Source organism: Podarcis filfolensis, assembly GCF_964270895.1.
Source record: "Podarcis filfolensis genome assembly, chromosome: 13".
NCBI classification, from domain to species: Eukaryota; Metazoa; Chordata; class Lepidosauria; order Squamata; family Lacertidae; genus Podarcis; species Podarcis filfolensis.
The window spans coordinates 19,147,799-19,168,211 of record NC_139615.1 but is presented as its reverse complement, the minus strand read 5'-3'; the positions used below and the strand labels follow the sequence as shown (position 1 = coordinate 19,168,211).

Here is a 20,413-nt window from a genome sequence, read left to right as displayed (position 1 = left end):
CAGAATGATAATAGAAACATAGAATAATAGAATTGTAGGGTTGGAAATGACCACGAGGGTTGCCTAGTCCCACCCCCTGCAACGCAGGAATCAGTGTGGGGGTCAAACCCACAACTCTAAGATTAAGAGTCTCATGCTCCACTGACTATCCCTGCTAGCTAGATATGGTGGCCCTGAGTTTAGCAGGGCCAACTTACCACATTTTGAAGTAATACACAATGCCATCTAAAGAGGGGGAGGGGTCCCCTTTAAGATGATTGAGTCTAAAGGCCCTCTCTCGATGTTCCAGGTGCCTTATACCCAGTCAGACTATTGGTCCATCTAGCTCAGTATCATCTGCACTGATTGGCAGTGGCTCTTTCAGGGTTTCATAGGCAGCATTTTGCCTGAAATCCCGGCGCACCATTGCCAGTCCGTGCTGGAGAGTTCTGAAGCGTCACTCCCAGTTTCCCAGCCCTGTCGGCAGAGACCCCAGAGATTGAACCTGAGGTCTTCTGCATGCATAACAAGATGCTCTGTTCACTGGGCTATGGCCTCCTTCCCCCAAAAAACATAAGCACCATGCTCTTGCGGTCAGGCGCACATTGCTCAGCACTGATGTTGCTATTCAGGGTCGTGGCTGATTCTCCATCTCCTTTTGCTGGCACATCACCTACTCTTTGACTTTCTCCCCCCGCCCCGCCCAACAAATATAGATCATAGATGTTGCTCAAATTTCCGAGTCCTCTGTGTGCGCGCATGCATGCGTGCGTGTGTAAAACGCCTGCCAGTGACAGCTTGTGAGCAGGATGCTTCTAGGAAGGGGGGAACTGCGTGTGCCCGGATGCCCGTGTGTGTTTGCGCATGTGTTATTCTCGGCTTCCTTGCTGCATATTTCATGAGCAAGGTGATGGAGGAGGAGGGGGAGGCTGGGAGAAGAGGCTTTGGCTGCTGTACAGAAGTGCTGAGCTTTAAAGCTACCTCCATATGTTCCCCGCTGCCTTCTTATCCAATGCCAACAATCTCTCTCTCTCTTTCTCTCTCTCACACGCATGCAGCGATGTGCTCAGAATCGCACCAGGTTTTGTCTTCTGGTCCCTGTTCCGCAAGGAGCAGGACACAAAGTGTTCTGTAGGGGATGCTGTGTTGCAAAGGGAAAAGGCTCAGGGCAGGGCAGGGAAGTGGAGGAAGAGAGACGTGCCTCCCTTGTTCTGCAACCTCCTCGTCTCCACATTCTATTTTGGAACACAAAAAAACTGACAAGGTGCCATTTTTGACACCTGTTCCGTTAACACTGTGAAAGGAGGAGAGGGAGGACAAAAATACCAGCGAGATAAGACAGCCACGCAGGGAGGCCGTGCACATCCCTGTTGCTCCTGTTGATGCAAATCCACAGGTGTTAGCTGAATGGTGGTGCACACACCAAGCATCTAAGGCCCAATTAAAGTGCATTATTTCCCCAACAGAATCCTGGGAGCTGTAGTTTGTTAAGGTTGCCGCATTTCGTAGTTCCATTTGCAGGAAACTACAGTTCCCAGAGTTCTTGGGCAAATCCACAAGGACAGGAATTACACACCTGGGTTTCTTTCCAGATGTTGCTGGACCCCAACTCCCATTGGCCCCAACCAGCATGGGCAACCATCAAGGGCAATGGGAGATCTGGCTCTAGGCCAGACAATGACTGATGGAACATTTGGTCCATCTAGCTCCTTATTGGCTCTGACTGGCAGCAGCTCTCCAAGGCTTCAGACAGAGAGTCTCTCCCAGCCTAATCTGGAGGTGCCAGGGACTGAACCCAGGACTTTCTTTCATGCAAAGCAGATGCTCTACCAGTGAGCTACAATCCTTCCCCTAAAGCAGCCTTTCTCAGCCTGTGGGTCCCCAGATGTTGTTGAACTTCAACTCCCATCACCCCTAGCTAGCAAGGCCAGAGCTCAGGGATGATGGGAGTTGTAGTCCAACAACATCTGGGGACCCACAGGTTGAGAACTGATGCGGCCTAAAGCAAAAGGCACTGGTCTGGTGGCTTCCCCAAGACACTGGGATTTATAGTACAGTGGTACCTTGCCCCAAGGTGGTTGTCACCAATGGAAGCGAAGGCTCAGAAAAAGCTCAATATGGAGGCCAAATGGCCGAAATATTGGGAAATATTGGAACAAGAAGGAGACAAATTGAAATTGCAGAGTTTTGAGAAATTAAAAGATAAAGTGCGAGATTGGCTTCAAATAAGAGAGGCCTATAATTTGGACAAAAAAATTGGCTTCCAGGTGGAAAAATCAAAATTGGAAACAGAACTGTTAGATCCCAAAACTAAGATACTTTCAAGAATGTATAACTTGCTGTTAAAATGGAATACGCAGGATGAAACGGTTAAATCTGCAATGATTAAATGGGCACAGGATATCGGTCGTAATATTATGTTTGCTGACTGGGAACAGTTGTGGACCACAGGTATGAAATTCACGGCATGTAATGCCCTAAGAGAGAATATTATGAAAATGATATACAGGTGGTACATGACACCAGTCAAGCTTGCAAAAATCTATCATTTGCCCGATAATAAATGTTGGAAATGTAAAGAAAATGAAGGTACATTCTTTCACCTTTGGTGGACGTGCCCAAGAATCAAGGCTTTCTGGGAGATGATATATAATGAAATGAAAAAGGTATTTAAATATACCTTCCTGAAGAAACCAGAGGCCTTCCTTCTGGGCATTGTCGGCCAATTGGTGCCAAAGAAGGATAGAACTTTCTTTATGTATGCAACAACAGCAGCAAGAATACTTATTGCAAAGTATTGGAAGACACAAGATCTACCCACCCTGGAAGAGTGGCAGATGAAGATGATGGACTATATGGAATTGGCGGAAATGACTGGCAGAATCCGAGACTTGGGAGAAGAGGTGGTGGAGGAAGACTGGAAGAAATTTAAAGACTATCTTCAGAAAAATTGTAAAATTAATGAATGTTAAAATTATGTTTGGATTGGCAAAAAGTGGTATTTAGCAACAAAAGTTAAAAAGAATATGCAAAAATGAACTGATAAATGGATGAAAATATAGAGTTATAATATGTTATGATATAGAGTTAAGATAAAATGAAAGAGGGTAAGGACTTGCTGAATTGATTATGTAAATGGGAATACAAAAAGGGGAGGTGTGAGGTCAAGGAAATAAGCAAATGAGCGTAAAGATATCAAAAAATGGATTCATCTTTTGTATTGTGTATTTTCTTTTTTTTTCTCTTTTATGTATCTTTGTATTTTTTGTATTTTGTATTTTTCTTTTTCTCTGTTTTGTTTCTTTATTCTGTAAATTTTTGTTTTTTGTAAAACCTTAATAAATATCTTTAAAAAATATATATATAGTACAGTGGTACCTTGGGTTACAGACGCTTCAGGTTACAGACGCTTCAGGTTACAGACGCTTCAGGTTACAGACTCTGCTAACCCAGAAATAGTACCTCGGGTTAAGAACTTTGCTTCAGGAGGAGAACAAAAATTGTGCGGCGGCAGCGGGAGGCCCCATTAGCTAAAGTGGTATCTCAGGTTAAGAATGGTTTCAGGTTAAGAACGGACCTCCGGAACTAATTAAGTTCTTAACCCGAGGTACTACTGTACATCCCTCCCGCCTGGATAGCAAAACTAAAGAAAACAGTTTTGAAAACAGTTAGAGAAAGAAGTTTGGTTTGTCGCAGGTGGTTGGCAAGCAGGAGCCGTGGGCACACCGGGAGCCTGCTTGCTTTGCACTATTCAGCTTGTGCATTTGTAACTAAACAATAACAAACTCAGGTGGGCAAGTGCCTATCAGTTTATAAGCACTTACACAGATCAGATCAGAAGAATCTTTATTTGCATCAGCCACTAGCCATAGCAATAAAATAAAATAAAATGTAGATAGAACTTAACTATGCAAAATACATTTTGGAGGTTTACATCAATAACCAAACAATCGATCTTATTCCAATTGCCCCTGCTAAAAATGTTGCAGTTTTTGCTGTCACCTGATTATCTTGATCTGCTAGAAGAAAGGACACAGTAGCAATGGTTGAGCGACCTGGCATCTGGCATGGAGAATAGTAGAGGGGTAATAACCTCACTCCTCAAATCTTTATAAAGAGTGCAAGCCAGAAGCACATGAGCCACTGACTCAATACTGCCATCTCCACATGGACAAAACCATTTTTCCAGCGGAATTTTTCAAAATTGACCCTCAAGTACAGCCAAAGGCAGTATATTCATTCTTGTGTAAGTGAAAGTGCGTCTGTATTTTGTTAACTTTTGCAAGTAGGGTGCCAACGTGTCAAAATGACTAGGTGGAAAATAATCATACCATGGACAAAATTTCCTTATCGTGGCCAAATTATTCTGTCGCTCGATATCATATAGGCGCTGTCTAGTTAAATTATTGGCTTTACTGAAGCCCAGTGTTAATAACTGTTGTGGTGATAAACCAGAAAAGTAAAGCTTTTGGTGGACAATTTTAGTTCAAGCGCTCTCATGACAATCTTGTGGTAGTTAGACCAGTGGGGTTTAAATTTAGCCGAAGCCAATAATTAAATGTTTTGTACATCCAAGGTGAGTGCCTGTCCAAATCTGAGCTCCATATAATAACTGTGCTACGGGTTTAGCTTTAGACACTTCAAGTGCTGATGGTATGTGATTGCCACCTTTTGTAGGGAAAAAGCATATCAGAAATTTGGAAGCATTTGTATCACACGCCACCCCAAGCTGAATACCAACTGCCTGGGAGCACAGGTGGGGAGAATTCCTGTTGTGCTCAGGGCCTGCTTTGGGGTTTCCTATAGGCATCTGGTTCACCCCTGTGAGAACAGAATGCTGGACTGTGATGGGACTTTAGTAGGCCTCTCCTTATGCTCAGACTGGCCACCACTTTGCACCCACCCACCCACAATGCCCCATCCGCACTATAAATTTAAAGACAGCTTGATTCCAGCACGTTTTTGACTAACAATTTCTTTTTTTTTACCTCAGGAATGTTTTTAACTGTTGGTATCTCCTTGGTGTTTTTGTTGTTTTCTGTTTTACAGCTTTATCTCCTTTTGTTTTGACTGCTCTTAGTCTTATCCCCTGAGCTGCCTTGTTGCAGAAAAGCGGGATAAAAAATGGTGAAATATGGATGGTGGGGGCAGCATTCATTGAAATAATGTGTTTTGAGGGCTGGTTTAAAGGAGAGGGCCCACTCTGTGACATGCCCAGGGCCCACCTGTAGATCTCAGGTTTGGGCCCTCAAATCTTGAATTATGCCGGTATGTGATTGGATGTTACCCCAAAAGAGCCACAACCAGGAAGCACCCTGAGAATTCCAGGCTTAGCGCTGCTTTCAACTATCAGGGAGCCCCTTCCAGGCTGAGTCGCCTGCCAGGCTTTCAGTGCTGGTCTTTCTTTGACAGCTTCCAAATCACACACAGCTAAAGCCTTTGCCAGAACTGGAAACCTTTTATGGTCCTTCTAGCTCTGGGGGACCCAGTGGCCAGCCTGGGTGGGCAAGTTCTCTCCAGGCATCAGTCATGGTGAGACAGCCACCTCGGGCATCAGATGCACCCTAGAAACTAGGTATGCAGTCCAGATAGTAACTCCTCCCAATGGACCTGGTGGCTCATTGCCCAGGGCAGCAGCACACAGATCAGGAGATTCCTAATTCTAGTTCCTGCAATTTCTGTCCTGCAATTTCCTAAGGAACCCACAAAGAGGCTTATGACACCCTTAAAACAGGTTTATTGGACCAAGGACCAAAGTCAACCTGATCAGATATAGATCAGTTGGCAGGTGTAATATATAATTATGCACACACATACACCATGTGTGTTTATAGGTGGCTCATTGTGTGGCAATGGGATGCAGGGCCTTCTCTGGTTTTCTGTCGTGTCGCCTCGGTTGTGGAGTCTCCTCCATGTTGACAGTTCCAACAGCAAGTGAAGCTTTTTCCTTTAGGCTTTTGGCAATGGATGGATTAAAGAGCTGGTCTGTCTGCTGCAGGAATGTATGTTTTGCCGCAAATTGCTTATTGATGCTTATTGGTGTTATGATGATTTTTTTAAAAAAAATCTACATGGATAATGTTATATTTCATTGGAATATGTTTGTATGCTGCCCTGGGAATCATTGGGTTGAATGATGGTGTTAAAATGTAATACAACAGAATTGTTATGTTAATGGTGTGGTTTCAGGGGATCCAGTGAGTACTCTTAGGTTGGTTTCCTTTGAATAAGAGTGCTTTGTAACTACTGTATTTTTCCATGTATAAGACTAGGGTTTTCCCCCACTTAAAAATAATGTCAAAAATTAGGGGGCATCTTATACATGGATAGATCCCCCCCCCATTTTCTTGAATCTGAGTCCCCCAAAATAGTCTTATACATGGGGGCATCTTATAGACGGAAAAATACAGCATATGCATTTAATTGCAAATACGCAGGCTGAGCTTAGGTGGAGGTTTCGCAGCTTAAACCTGCTCCAACAAATACTATTCTCCCACCAGGTTTCGGGGTGTGTGTGCTTCTTACTCCAAAGAAACTCCAGAGTTTTGACCTTTTCTTAGACTGACTCTGCTGCCACTTTAATCTGTTTGCATCTTCCCAGACACTGAATTCACTTTATTTGTTAGGGGAGGGAGGCACTCCCAGAGTACAGACTCATGCAGAGATGCAGTAGGCAGCCTCCTTCAAGAACAGGTTGCATTGCTGCATTTCTTCATTGTTGCAGGCAGGCTGGGCTATGGGTAGCACCTTGAGGGGAGTCAGGAACCAGAAGCTGTAGGACAAATCAGAAGCCATAGTGTATAACCAAGGGTGTTCAAAAAGGCCAAACAGCACCCCAGACAAGGAGCATCTTTAGCATCCCCTCAATTTGCTTTGATTTTTGAAAGCCTTTAGGTTTTTGAATTGCATTTGTATCCTGTTTCCCAGCTTGGATGCATGATTTATCCTTGTTATATAAAAATGATAGATTGACACAGTTGCTCACAACGGTTTTACATAGACACTGTTGAATGAGCACTGGGGATATCACTTTCCCCATGAATAAAGGGGGAAGGGGAATGCGTGTTAAACTGCCCTTTGGGAAACCAGAGGAGGGAAGACCCCAATAATAAGGGTGGGTGGGTAGGCAGGCAGGAGATAGCTCAGTTGGTTGGAGCATGATTCTGATAGCACCAAGGCTGCAGGTTCAGTCCCCGTATGGGATAGCTGAATATTCCTGCATTGCAGGACTGGATGTTCCTCAGGGTTTCTTCCAACTCTACAATTATACGATACGATAATCTTTATTGCCATTGTCCCATACAGAACAACGAAATTGAAAAAATCTACATCAGACATTCAAAAATCCACAAGCCTGCTATCCCAGCTATCCCAGCCTGGTTAGCCCCTAAAAACTCTGATACCCTATAATTGAATACAATATACTCACATAAAGACTACCTTACACTGCATTTTAAACCAAAATCGCATTTGGATAGAAACTGTTTCTCAGGCAGCTAGTCCTAGTCTTTGTAACCCTGTACCTTCTTCCAGAAGGCAGAAGCTGAGAGAGATCATTTCTGGGATGTGCACTATCCTGCACTATCTCTGCAGCTTTCTTATGGCACCTGGAAGCATAGATTTGATGCAAGGTGGGAAGAGTGCACCCAATTATTCTCTCCGCAGTCTTTGCAACCTTGGACAGCATTGTCTTTTCCCTGACCGTGCAGCTCCCAAACCACACACACAGACTATAGGTTAATATAAGTTAAAGTTAAAGTTCAAAATGATTCAAAATGCACAAAACCAAACATTTTATTGGTCCATTAATGCAACACTTGTCAGCTTTACAGGTGAACTGTTTGTTTCAGATATCGGGCAGACATTTGAGCTGAATGCCTGTGACAGGTGTCCCTCTCCAAAGCCCATTGCCCCCCATGCCCAGTTCCTAAGGCAGATGCCTGCCTCTAAATCTAGACCTGCTTACTAGGTAAATTGGTGCTTTTGGGAGGTATTCAGTATCACACAGTCTAGGAACACTGCCTTCCAAGCCAGTATCCAGGATAAATGTCCAACCTGTCCAATGTGAGGGACAGGCCCTGATTTTGCGGTTGGGTAAAAAAAAAGCAACACCCGCATTGTCTTCAGTTAACTGGGGGAAATCTGTCCATATGATTGGCACATACAACGATCCATCAGGTGGACACATGACAGAAAGGTTGGGCCCGATTGTATGCAATGCTAGGTTTGCATGAGCCCATTGTTTATAATAGGCATAGGGGTCCCTTATTTCGCACAGGATAAAGCTGTTTGGGTGAAATCCTAAGAACACAACTGAGAGTAAGGTCAGGTTCTCTGGGATCAAGAGATTGAATAAGCAAGCCTAGGATCCAGCAGTTCATGCCTGATTTTGGGTCACCATTGTGCATGATCATTATAGCACTCATGTCTTTGGGGCTCTCTTTGCGCTTTCAATGGGTTGGTGCCGAGATCTGGTGGTGTGAACATGAAGCCAGGCAAGAAACCGGAGGCTGATAAGCTTATGGCACCACCCAAGGTCACTGCAAACCTGCTGGCGGTGGGCAGCTTAGCCAGGGATATTTAAAACCTTGCCTCCTAAGCTGCCAACACGGCCGTCTTGAGCTGACGTCAGTGAAAAGGATCATATCCAAAGTCGGGCAAGATCCAGCGCAGGTCTTTGTGTGTGTGTGTGTGTGTGTGTTGCTGTATTACAGAGAGAAGGGTGTGAAGCCCAACCAGTAGAGGGCGCAATTCCTCTTTGGAAGGACTTGGGTGTATCTTCTTCCATTTTTCAAGCAAGGAAGCTATTTGGTTGGGTGTGACCAATTCAATGCTTTCAAAAGAAAGGAAGAAAATACTTATTGTTGGTGTTGCTCTTGGAGTTCTTGGCCTGTTTATTGAACCTGATTTACTTGCACAAAGCGTACGCAGAGGGGTTGACGATGTCTGGTCTTTCCTGAGCATGCCTTCTGCCTAGTTCCCAGGGAGGTTATACAGCAGTGAACATTCACTCTGATTTGCTTGCACCGTGCTGATAAAGTCTGCTTGCTAATGATTTGTTCATCCTACACTTTTCAGTGCATTTCCCCATCAGCTTCCTAACCGGAAGGATCTTCTGCATTATCCGCTTCAATTGTGCAAAAGCTAAATTTCCAGTATGCCCTCGAATCCTCCCCTGGCAGTCTGGAGGTGGCTTTGCTGCGTTTTCATTTACTTTTTATTTTCATTGTTGCTGCTGCTTTTATATTTTGTTAATTTCTTTTTTCGTAATGGCTGTATCATCCTTGCAGTTATGTGTGCTTTGATAGCTGAAAGCTGCTTTGAGCAACTCCTTTGAGGAGGGGAGGAGGGGAGTACAATTCCAGCAAAGCAAGGAAGCCATTTTTCCGTGTGTGTGCTTTTTTAAAAAACAAAGGTGTCGACAACAACAAAAAACGACAACAACCAACTCTTGGAGCTCCCTGGATCCACAACTCCTTCTCCCCTTCCATGCTATAGTTGCATTCCCTCCCCAGGCAGCAGCAAGAGGACGAAGGCAGAGAATCTCCCTCCAAAATGCCCAGATCAGCACTTTGATTTGGGCCTGGAAACTGATTAGTAGCCAATTGGTGTCATGGGCTCAGTTATAGCTGTGTGGCAAACCCAGGAGCTCAGGGCTGGGTATGCTTTTCTCCCCTCCCCCCTTTTATATTGGAAACAGCCCTGTGAGGTAAAGGTAAAGGGACCCCTGACCATTAGGTCCAGTTGTGGCCGACTCTGGGGTTGCGGCGCTCATCTCGCTTTATTGGCCGAGGGAGCCGGCATACAGCTTCCGGGTCATGTGGCCAGCATGACTAAGCCGCTTCTGGCGAACCAGAGCAGCACATGGAAGCGCCGTTTACCTTCCCGCTGGAGCGATACCTATTTATCTACTTGCACTTGACGTGCTTTCAAACTGCTAGGTTGGCAGGAGCAGAGACTGAGCAATGGGAGCTCACCCCGTCGCGGGGATTCGAACCACCGACCTTCTGATCGGCAAGTCCTAGGCTCTGTGGTTTAACCCACAGCGCCACCCGCGTAGTCTAGGTTAATTTAATATATGTACATAAGCAGCAGTTATTGAAATGAAATCATGTAGTGCAGGAGTGCCCTATAAAATCAGATCAAGGGGCGTGTGATGGAGGGGTGCTGGATCCCCCAAAGTATTTCTCAGAGAGTAGGGAGGGATTGTGTTGCCAGCTGGCCAGAAATAATATTCTCTTTTTTTTAGAGAGAGGGTTGAAACCAGCATGTCACCGCCTGAAGCTTGTCACCTAAACACCCCCCCCCCCCCGATGAGGACTGCTGTTGTAATTCAACAATATATATGGTTTAATGTCAGATGAATTGCACCCAAATGCTTAGGGGTGTTTCCAGCACTGTGTGTTTGTGCGCGCATGTGATTTCAGGAGTCTTTTTTGGTATGTGATAATAGCACATCTTCCTGAGCATTTTGGGTGTTGATGCACGATGTGCTTTAGTCACCGTTTTAAAAAATGGCAGTCTTTCAGAATTTTATTTTTTTCTGAGGCAGACTGAGTTGTCTGTTAAAGAGACAGCGAAAAGGGCTTTTTATATTTAAAAAATAGTGACCCTAAGGAGGCAGTCTGAAATGCTGCCCTCAGGAAGGGCTCCGATGCCTAGAAATCTAGCAGGCAAAGATTTTCCTGACAAATTGGCAGGAAACTAGTCACTAGCCAAATTGTTTCTGTACGCTGAGATCCTGTTAAAGGTGTAATCCAGGTGGTCGTCTTGCTTGTGGGATCATATTAGGGGGCGGGCTAAGAGGAAACGAGCCTATCCTAGCAACAGCTGCCACCAGCGTCAGAACTCTGGCATAGCCTATCAGATTTCTATATCATTTTTTTCATCTAATGAGCTCAGTATTGTTACAACCGTCCTGTGAGGGAGGCCAGGCTTAATATCTGGCCCAAGGTCACTCACAAGCTCTGTGCCAAGGATTTTCGCTCAAATGCTCTCACTGCTACATGACAAATGACAGTCACTTGTAGTTTCTGGCTGGATTAGGTTGAACAGTTTTAAACAAGTTTTCATGGAAAAGTGGGGTGTTCCGTGCTCCAGTGATGTGGGGAGAAATGTAGAGGGGAAGCTCTAAGGAAATCCAGAACCCTCTTCCCTCTAACCACCACCACTACTCTGGGCTCTTAAAGAATTCAGCACACAGGCCCATGACACAAATTTGGGGGCAAAATAAGATGGTGTGTGCCTGGAGTCGTACTAGCACAACTAGGGCTTGTGCAAAACCAATTGGCATCTGCCAAATAACCCTGGGAACTGTAGTTTGCTGCTCACAGAACTGCAATTCTGAGCACCCTTTAACAAACTACAATTCCCAGGATTCCTTAGGGGAAGTCATGTGCTTTCAGATGTAAGGTGTGTACGCAGCCACTTTGCAGCATGCCAGCAGAGGGTTTAAAAAATTAAAAATAAAAATTGGGTGGGGGAGGGAGCAGAGATCTGGGGCCTGACACAAAGGACCTGGAGCTCAGAACCCCTGGGTCACAACCTCACAATGCCACCTATTTGCAATTTTAGCCAAATTACGATCCATAGTCCCCTGTAACTAGGGGGCTTGGGAAGAGTGTCACCCAATTGTTTTAAGAATCCCTCCTTGCTAAGATATGGACTCTGCATGTACACCATACATTTAAAGCACATTCCGCCACCTCAAAGAACGCTGGGAGCTGTATTTTGTTAAATGCGCTGCTGGGAATTGTAGCTCTGTGAGGGGCAAACGACGTCTTCCAGGATTATCCGGAGGCGGGTGGGATGTGCTTTAAACGTATAGGATGGGTGCACAATGTCAGGTGCATATTTATACTCACTAACACTGGTTGGCTTACGGATCTGGCGGAGGCTACGTGTGCAGGAGAGGGCAGGGAGGAACGAAGGACTGAGGGGAAGGGACGATATGAGGGGGCTCAGAAAGAAGGCCTTTCTGTCGCCTCCGTTGCTAAGGGAAAGGAGTTGTTCTTGGGCCCAGTGCCGAGACTGAGCTCAGAGCCCATCTGCACCGGCTCTGATGGGAACAGCTTCTGCGTGGGCATCCGCCGCCTCCCCACCAGGCTGACGAGACAGTGTGTAAGAGCGGGAAGGGGGCGGTGATGGACGAGGACTTGGGGGTGCTCCAAGCCCCTCTGAAATCTTTGGCAGGGAGGGACCTTCCCCGCGTCTGAGCCCACCCTCTCTGCTCTCAGGTCAGTCTGGCCCTACTGCCTGCATCTATGCAGAGTCACCTGACGCAGCTCCTAAAAAGGATGAAATGGTGGGCTTAGCTAATGCTATAGCTATCCCATTTCTGCTGCTCCTGTCAAGTCCATATGCAGCTCCCTGTCGTCCAAAACAATCCTCCTGCTTTCCTAGGATAGGACTGCTACACTTTTCTCCCTTTTCTGCTCTCTGCCTTACAGCTTTGGCGTGTTGAGCTCGAGGACCAGCCAGAGGGCCACATTACCTTCAGGGCAGCCTTCTGAGGGCCGCATGTCTGCGGTGGGCGGGGCCAGAGGCAAATGTGGGTGGAGCCATGCATGTGAATTTTACCTTTGCACAGGAAGCCAGTTTGTACACATGCTCACACATCCGTATCCTCCATGTGGGCAGGCCAGAGGCACCATCAGAGCTCAGAGACACATTCCAGCCAATCAGAAACATTTGTGGGAGTGAAGGAAGGCCAGAGAAGGGTGTGGTCTGGGGAGATTTCTGAGGGCCACGTGGATGGGCTTGGAGGGCCACGCTTTCCCCCAGACCTGAGATTCCCCACTTCTGTAATTCACAAGGGGGGTAAGGAGCCTTTTTCTGCTGGCTTTTGTATTTTAAAAATGGAATGGCAACAGTGCTTTATCACTACATGCTTTGAGGCAAGTCAGCCCACAGATTCTGCACAGGACCTTGCAGAGCCAGGCAGAGGCCCGGCCAGGTAGATAATGTGCCCCCCCTTTTTTTTACCCTGGGGGTAACTGAAGTCTTATAAATAAGTATATCAATAATTTTCACAAAAGTTATGCTGAGAAATAATTTTATTTCAAGGCTTGAACTGAACCTTCATATTTCGCCCCAGCGCATCCCCTGCAATTGTGAATATGCTGACAGAGGCCCCCTTTGGAATCGGAGGCCTGGGCCAAGTGGCCCATATGGCCCCCCCCTCTGTCTGGGCCTGATTCTGCACTGGACCCAAACTAACCTCATTAGTCTGCAAGACTTCTTAAGTCGCCATCTCAAAACTTGTAATCTATTGCCAATGGGCCTTTCCCCATAGCAGGAGGCCTTCCTCACCCTCTTTCTCCCTTCCTCCACCCAGTTTTCTTCATTTAACACTGAACATTGAAAAGTTCTGTGAAACTCTAAAGTGAGTGAGATATGATTGGCAAGAGTGGACTCCGGACGCCAGCGGGGCCACCGAATGAAGTTTCCAAGCTCATTTTCAGAGGCAGCCCCACAGAAGGCATATTAGCGTCACTGGCAGAGGAACGGGAGTGTGGAGGGAGGGGACTGCCCCCAGCACCACTATTCCAGTAGGGTGCCATTGCAGCAGCCCCCCTGGACATGCGCTGCACACACACCCCGCGCACCAGGCACCAAGCCCCCATAGGCGGTGCACCACGACCTCAGAACGTGTGCCACGACCCCCGGGGCGCCAGCCACGCCATGCCTGCTCTCCGCCCCCAATAGCGGAGCATGCAGCTTCGCCACTGGTTAGCGTGAAGGATGGGGGAGAATTCAGATTCAGATCACATTTAAAGGTGAACCTTCCTCACTCACACTTTCTGAAGCAATACAGTGGTACCTCGGGTTACATACGCTTCAGGTTACAGACTCCGCTAACCCAGAAATATTACCTTGGGTTAAGAACTTTGCTTCAGGATGAGAACAGAAATCGTGCTCCGGCGGTGCGCAGCAGTGGGAGGCCCCATTAGCTAAAGTGGTGCTTCAGGTTAAGAACAGTTTCAGGTTAAGAACAGACCTCCGGAACGAATTAAGTACTTAACCTGAGGTACCACTGTACACAGAATGGAACAATATCGTCCTGTGAAATTTGCACTTCTCTGAATTTTGCAAGGCAGTAGTCCAGCCAAGCAAATGTGTGCAAAAATGCATATGTGTAAAATGTGTGCATAAAAGTAAAAAAATATAGTGATCAAAGTGTGCAAAAATGCATTATCTTAAGGGAAATCTCTTTGCAACAGGGTGCGTTTGAAGCAAAGCTGCATTAAAATGTGTGCTTTAAGAGACATTCACACTAAAATGCTGGTGAATTTTCATAAGGACTTAAAAAATATATATCACAAAACTGATGTGGAAATGTGAAGAACTGGAGAACCACAATGGTGTAGTATTTAGAGTGTTGGATTAGGACCTGGCAGACCAGGGTTCAAATCCCTAGTAGGCCATGAGGCTAACCGGGTGACTTTGGGTCAGTCACTGCCTTTCTCTGCCTCACCTACCTCACAGGGTTGTTGTGTGAATTAATTGAGAAGGGGGGAAGAACCATGTACAGTGGTACCTTGGGTTAAGAACTTAATTCATTCCGGAGGTCCGTTCTTGACCTGAAACTGTTCTTAACCTGAGGTACCACTTTAGCTAATGGGGCCTCCCGCTGCTGCCACCACGCGATTTCTGTTCTCATCCTGAGGTAAAGTTCTTAACCTGAGGTACTATTTCTGGTTAGCGGAGTCTGTAACCTGAGGCATCTGTAACCTGAAGCGTCTGTAACCCAAGGTACCACTGTACACCACCTTGAGTTTGTTAGAGGAAAAGGTGGGATATGAATGCAATGGATGGATGGATGGATTATTTAAGAATGGAAATATGGGAAACTGAGAAAAACCAAAATGGTCAGATCCACCAACCCCAAGTTAACAGTCAACAGTCAACATAGACCAGGGTATGCATGACGTGTTGTCCATGTTCTAGAGCATGTATGCAAAGCTCTGCCCGAAAAAGATCTTGCCACAACCGCAGATGCAGCACCATCGCATCGATTCTGCCTCCCCTTCCCCCCACTTTTCTTTGGCAGCGTTTTATGTCATAGACAGGTTAGACACAGAGGGATGGTGGGAGGAACCAGCTGGGGAAACCCCAAGGAAGAAGGCTCAGAGCCCAGGGAGTGGTGGTGGTGGGACAACAATGGGTGGTCAGCAGTAGAAGAGAGAGAAGACTGGGAGGAGGAGGTGTCAGAAGCTGAAGGGGTAACATGGTTTAGTGAGCAGGAAGAGGCAGTGGCAGAAAGCAGTCCAGAATCAGAGGCAGAAGCTAAAGTTTGTGAGTGGGAGGAAGGTGGCCAAGAGGCAGAGGTGAGTCTGGCTCCTTCCACCCTGTCTCCCAGAACCAGGAGATACATGAAAAGAGCAGAGCAGAGATTGGCTGCATGCAGGCGCAGTCTCTGATTGCTTGGAGAAAGCCCTGGAGAGGAGGAGACATAGACGGCTGTGAGGAGGTGGGGACCTTTAGTCTTGGCAACTGATTCCGCGGAGTAAAACCACCAAGAATGAGACACCCAGCCAAGTCCGTGGAGATTGTGTTTCCGCTAATAAAAACTCCAACTTTGCACAGTGTGATTTACTTTTATATATATATATTATATTTTTGTTAGTTTTCAAATACAAAAACAAATTTATACATTCCATACATCTTAATTACATCTTACTTCTCTTTTTTGACTTCCCTCAATTTGTCTGCCATTCCTTCCTATTGTTACTTTTTACACATTTCTGCCCTTTTAACCCTTTCCCCTCACAGAGCTACCTTAAAGCTTACAAACGTAATTTTATTATCACTCAGTTTTTGCATATATTGGATAAACTTTTCCCAATCTTCTGTAAATCTTTGATCTCGTCGATTCCGGATCCTTCCTGTCATTCTGTCCAATTCTGCATAATCGCACAGTGTGATTTACAGACTGGCTCGCTCTGTGATACTTCAGGTGCTTCGTAAACAGAGAAGTGAGAGGAGGAGAAGAGGGGGAGACATTAGTGAAAATGGAGGAACTGAGAGCTGTGGCAAAGGGTGCACCTTCCAGCTTCAGAATTAGTTTAGAAAATTGTCCCAGTTCAACCCGCATTCTGGAGGGCAGGGCGGAGAGTGCGTCCCCAGGGCCTTCCCCAAATAATGTACTCCCTGAAGCAGGGCATCAGACAGGTGGACTCCCCTGCTGAGAGCCTGAGGGTCCCTTTCCTGCCTCTCTCCACCTGGCCCAGGGCCCAACAGGCTTCCTAAGAACTGCTGCTGCAGCTGTTGCCCAGCAAGAACTGGGGTATTTGGGGGAAAGTTTTGTTGGGAGGTTTTGCTGTTACTGATATTAACTCATATTACTGATATTAACTTTTTGTATCTTTATTTTTATGTGGCAGTTGTTCAGTTTGGTTATGTAGTTTTTAATGCGTTTTATTTATTTTTATGACTATTTTGCTATGTTTGTAATTATGTATCGTATTTTTTGCTCTATAAGACGCACCAGACCATTAGACGCACCTAGTTTTTTGGAGGAGGAAAACAAGAAAATAAATATTCTGAATCTCAGAAGCCAGAACAGCAAGAGGGATTGCTACGCAGCGAAAGCAGCAATCCCTCTTGCTGTTCTGGCTTCTGGGATAGCTGCGCAGCCTGCATTCACTCCATAAGACGCACACACATTTCCCCTTACTTTTTAGGAGGGAAAAGTGAGTCTTACAGAGCAAAAAATATGGTAAATCTTTTCATATTGTAAGCTGACTTGAGTATTGTTTTAACTGTGGAAAGGTGGCATACAAATAAAACGATGCTGATGTTGATGCTGATGCCCCCTTTCTCACCTGAAGGCAAGGTGCAGAGTGGCCAAAGCCAGCCAGGTAATTTTGGCATCTGAGGCAGAAAATCCCACAAGTAGGGATGGAGGAGAAATTTGATTCAGTTCGCGCTGAAAGGCATACCTACCGAATTCTCGCTTTCCAAAAGAATACACCAACAGTAAGAGCGATCATTCGAAATTTGGACTTCTCCAGGTTGTTCTATTCGGTTTTCTAGCCAATTGATGTATACAAAAATTCATAACTTGGGGTAAAGTGTACACATACTTGTGAAATTATAGTGGAAAAATACATTATTGCTTTGCTAAACTGCATACAGAAATGAGGGTATTAGGAGAAATCCACACCAAAATGCTGGTGGGTTTTGGGGAGAACTTTTAAAACATAAAACAAAGAGGCCACAAGCCAATGGAGAAATGTGGAAAACTGAATTTAAGATTGGAAAAAAATGAGAAACCAAAACTTCCCAGTTCACCCATTCTTTCCCACAAGTACCTCCTTCCCCTCCCTGGCAGAAAAAATACAACAATAACCACTTAACTGACAACTTGCTGCCCTTTCATGACCGCCTGAGGCAGCTGCCTTCCTTTCCCCAATGTTAGAGACGTTCGTGATATCAATATAGGAGTGGAAAGAAGGCAATGAGGCAGAATCTGCTCACCTCATGGGAACAGATTTGAACCATTGCTTTTTCTGAGTCATCAACTTTCGGTCCTACCCATCCCTTCAAGCCTTCCTCTTATCTCTGACTTCTAGGATCCTTGATAAGAAACAGGCAGGTGGGGAGACCATCGAGCTGACTGAAGAGGGCCGGCCTGTTGAGGTGACTGAGAAGCACCCGCCCATCGTCGACTGCACCTGCTTTGGCCTCCCTCGCCGCTACATCATCGCCATCCTCTGCGGCCTGGGCTTCTGCATCAGCTTCGGCATCCGCTGCAACCTGGGCGTAGCCATCGTCAGCATGGTCAACAACAACACCGTCTACGAAGGGGACAAACTCGTTGTGAAGGTGAGACTGTCTTCCCTCTGGAGCAGGGGTGGGCTTTTTTTTCTGTAGAGGGCCAAGGGATGCAGGTGGCGCTGTGGTCTAAACCACTGAGCCTCTTGGGCTTGTCGATCGGAAGGTCGGCGGTTCACATCCCCACGGCGGGGTGAGCTCCCGTCGCTATGTCCCAACTTCTGCTAACCTAGCAGTCTGAAAGCACACCAGTGCAATTAGATAAATAGGTACTGCTGCGGTGGGAAGATAAATGGCGTTTCCGTGCACTCTGGTTTCCGTCACGGTGTCCCGATGCGCCAGAAGCGGTTTAGTCGTGCTGGCCACATGACCCAAAAAGCTGTCTGTGGACAAACACCGGTTCCCTCAGCCTAAAAGCGAAATGAGAACCACAACCCCATAGTCGTCTTTGACTGGACTTAACCGTCCAGGGGTTCTTTACCTTTACCTTTACCTTTACCTTTAATCTGTTGGAGGCCACAGGGCAGTGCTGAGTGGAGCCAAAACCGATTGTGGGCAGAGCCAGAGACAAAAGTGTTCTGGACTAACTAAACCAGAATGAAGTTTTTCAGTTTTTCACCATGCCTAATCAGATCAGCATCCCCAATCCTGTGCAGGTCTCCTCAGAGATAAACACCTCTGGATTTTTTTTACTATTGCTTCACACATTCCAGAGCCCTGATTGTTTCCCAGGGTCAGTTTTCTATAGCAGATGTGGGGACCTCTTGGCCCTCCAGATGTTGCTGAACTACAACTCCCATCAGCCCCAGCAAGCATGGTTGATGGCTAGGGATGCTGGGAGTTGTAGTTCAGCAGCATCTAGAGGGCCACTGGTTCCCCACACCTGGACTAGGATGACCTTCCAACTCTATGATTCTATGGTTGGATACACAACATACACTTAAAGCACAAGCTTCCTCCCAAAGAATTATGGGAAATGTAGTTCACTCCTGACAGAGCTACAATGCAGAGTACCATTAACGTAAACTACAGTTCCCAGGATTCTTGGCTGGAGGGGGAGCCATGAGCGTTGAATGGATGGTGCGACTGTGACCGAAGTCCTGCTGCTGGCTGTAATCAGGAACCGAATCTTTCCTCTATTCTTCTCACCACTTTAGAAAGCGGAGTTCAACTGGGATCCTGAGACAGTAGGCATGATTCATGGATCCTTCTTCTGGGGTTACATTGTCACCCAGATCCCAGGAGGGTTCATAGCACAGAAATTTGCTGCTAACAGGTAAGATGCAGATAGGGTATTTTTTTTTTTAGTGTGTGTATGTGTAAATCAAACATGCAGATTTTGGCTCACACCTGGTGATCTCATTCTCTAGAACAGGAACAGAAAGATACCTTGATCCATTTGGGTTAGCTCACTATTTGGTGAAAAATAAAGATCATGAAAATTGACTGTACCTTTGTATAAACCAGATTATCACTACAGCAAAAATTTGGTATTTTGTGTCTTTTTGTTAAAGTTTGTGGTTCTTTTCAAGTAAACTTTAGTTGATAATTTAAGAAGTAAGTTTAGCGTGCAAGAAATCTGCAGGCATGAGGAGCAGCACTGATCCCACAAATAAACACCTATCTCGAAACCCACATGCGTACATAGACCCTCGCTAGAGAAAACGGAGGTTCCTTATGGTGTTTCCTAGGCTTGTCCTCTCACTGTGCAGATCTCTAGTCTCTACAGCACTTGTGTATATATTATCCTGTGGGAAGAGGCGGGGAGCTGTTCAGAGCAATTGGCTGACCATCAGAATGTGGATGTGGGACATGGGTTCAAATCCTCCTTCAGCCATGAAAGTCGCTGGTGATTAGGGCCATTGACTCCTTTATCACTTCACAGGCTCATGTGGAACAAAAAACCCTCTGTAAATATCAAAAGAATAATGTTGAGAGGGAAAGCAAACGCGCCGGGCTTTCTTTCTCTTTCTTACAGCTTTTCTTAACACCTGCCTTTCGGTCCACAGGGTTTTTGGCTTTGCCATTGTGGCGACATCAACCCTGAACATGCTCATTCCATCGGCCGCAAGGGTCCACTTTGGCTGCGTGATCTTCGTGCGGATCCTGCAAGGGCTTGTGGAGGTAAGGCCCGCACCCCTAATCTCCATGCTTTCGCACCGCCCCGTAATATCGACCTCTCCACCTTCCTCTCAGCTCCCTTCCCTCAGAGCACCGTCGCTGTCCTCAGGGCGCTTACCCCTCTTGTAAAGAACGGAGTCAAGGTGGGACAGAGTTATGGGTCGGAAGCAGAGCTTGTTCCTTGGGCCTGCCTCTTTTCTCTCTCTCTCCAGCGGAAAGGTAGCTCTGATCTCTATGTAACTCTCTGTGCCCTCCACCTCCAGGGGGTCACCTACCCAGCATGCCACGGTATCTGGAGCAAATGGGCACCCCCCCTGGAACGCAGCCGCCTGGCGACAACAGCCTTCTGTGGTAAGGTAACATGTTCACAGACCATCGAAGTTAAATGGGCGGGGAGGGCCTCCCATGCAAAAAAAAACCATGGTTGCCCCCTTGAACCTGATGTCCTTTGGCTTCTGGCTTGTTGAAACTTCTTAAGCGGAAGCCTAGAAGACCTGTCCCAAAGTCTAGATCAAAACGCATCACATCCTAGTTT

The 20,413-nt window shown here is 46.3% G+C and overlaps 1 protein-coding gene across 1 annotated transcript in view; it reads left to right on the top strand.

The window, feature by feature from the left end:
- SLC17A7 (solute carrier family 17 member 7) overlaps positions 1-20,413 on the top strand; it is a 57,980-nt gene that overhangs the window by 20,450 nt on the left and 17,117 nt on the right. The window contains exons 2-5 of the mRNA XM_083580268.1: positions 17,556-17,808; positions 18,915-19,033; positions 19,767-19,881; positions 20,142-20,229. Coding sequence (XP_083436394.1) covers positions 17,556-17,808; positions 18,915-19,033; positions 19,767-19,881; positions 20,142-20,229 — 575 coding nt within the window. The remainder of the gene's footprint in view (positions 1-17,555; positions 17,809-18,914; positions 19,034-19,766; positions 19,882-20,141; positions 20,230-20,413) is intronic.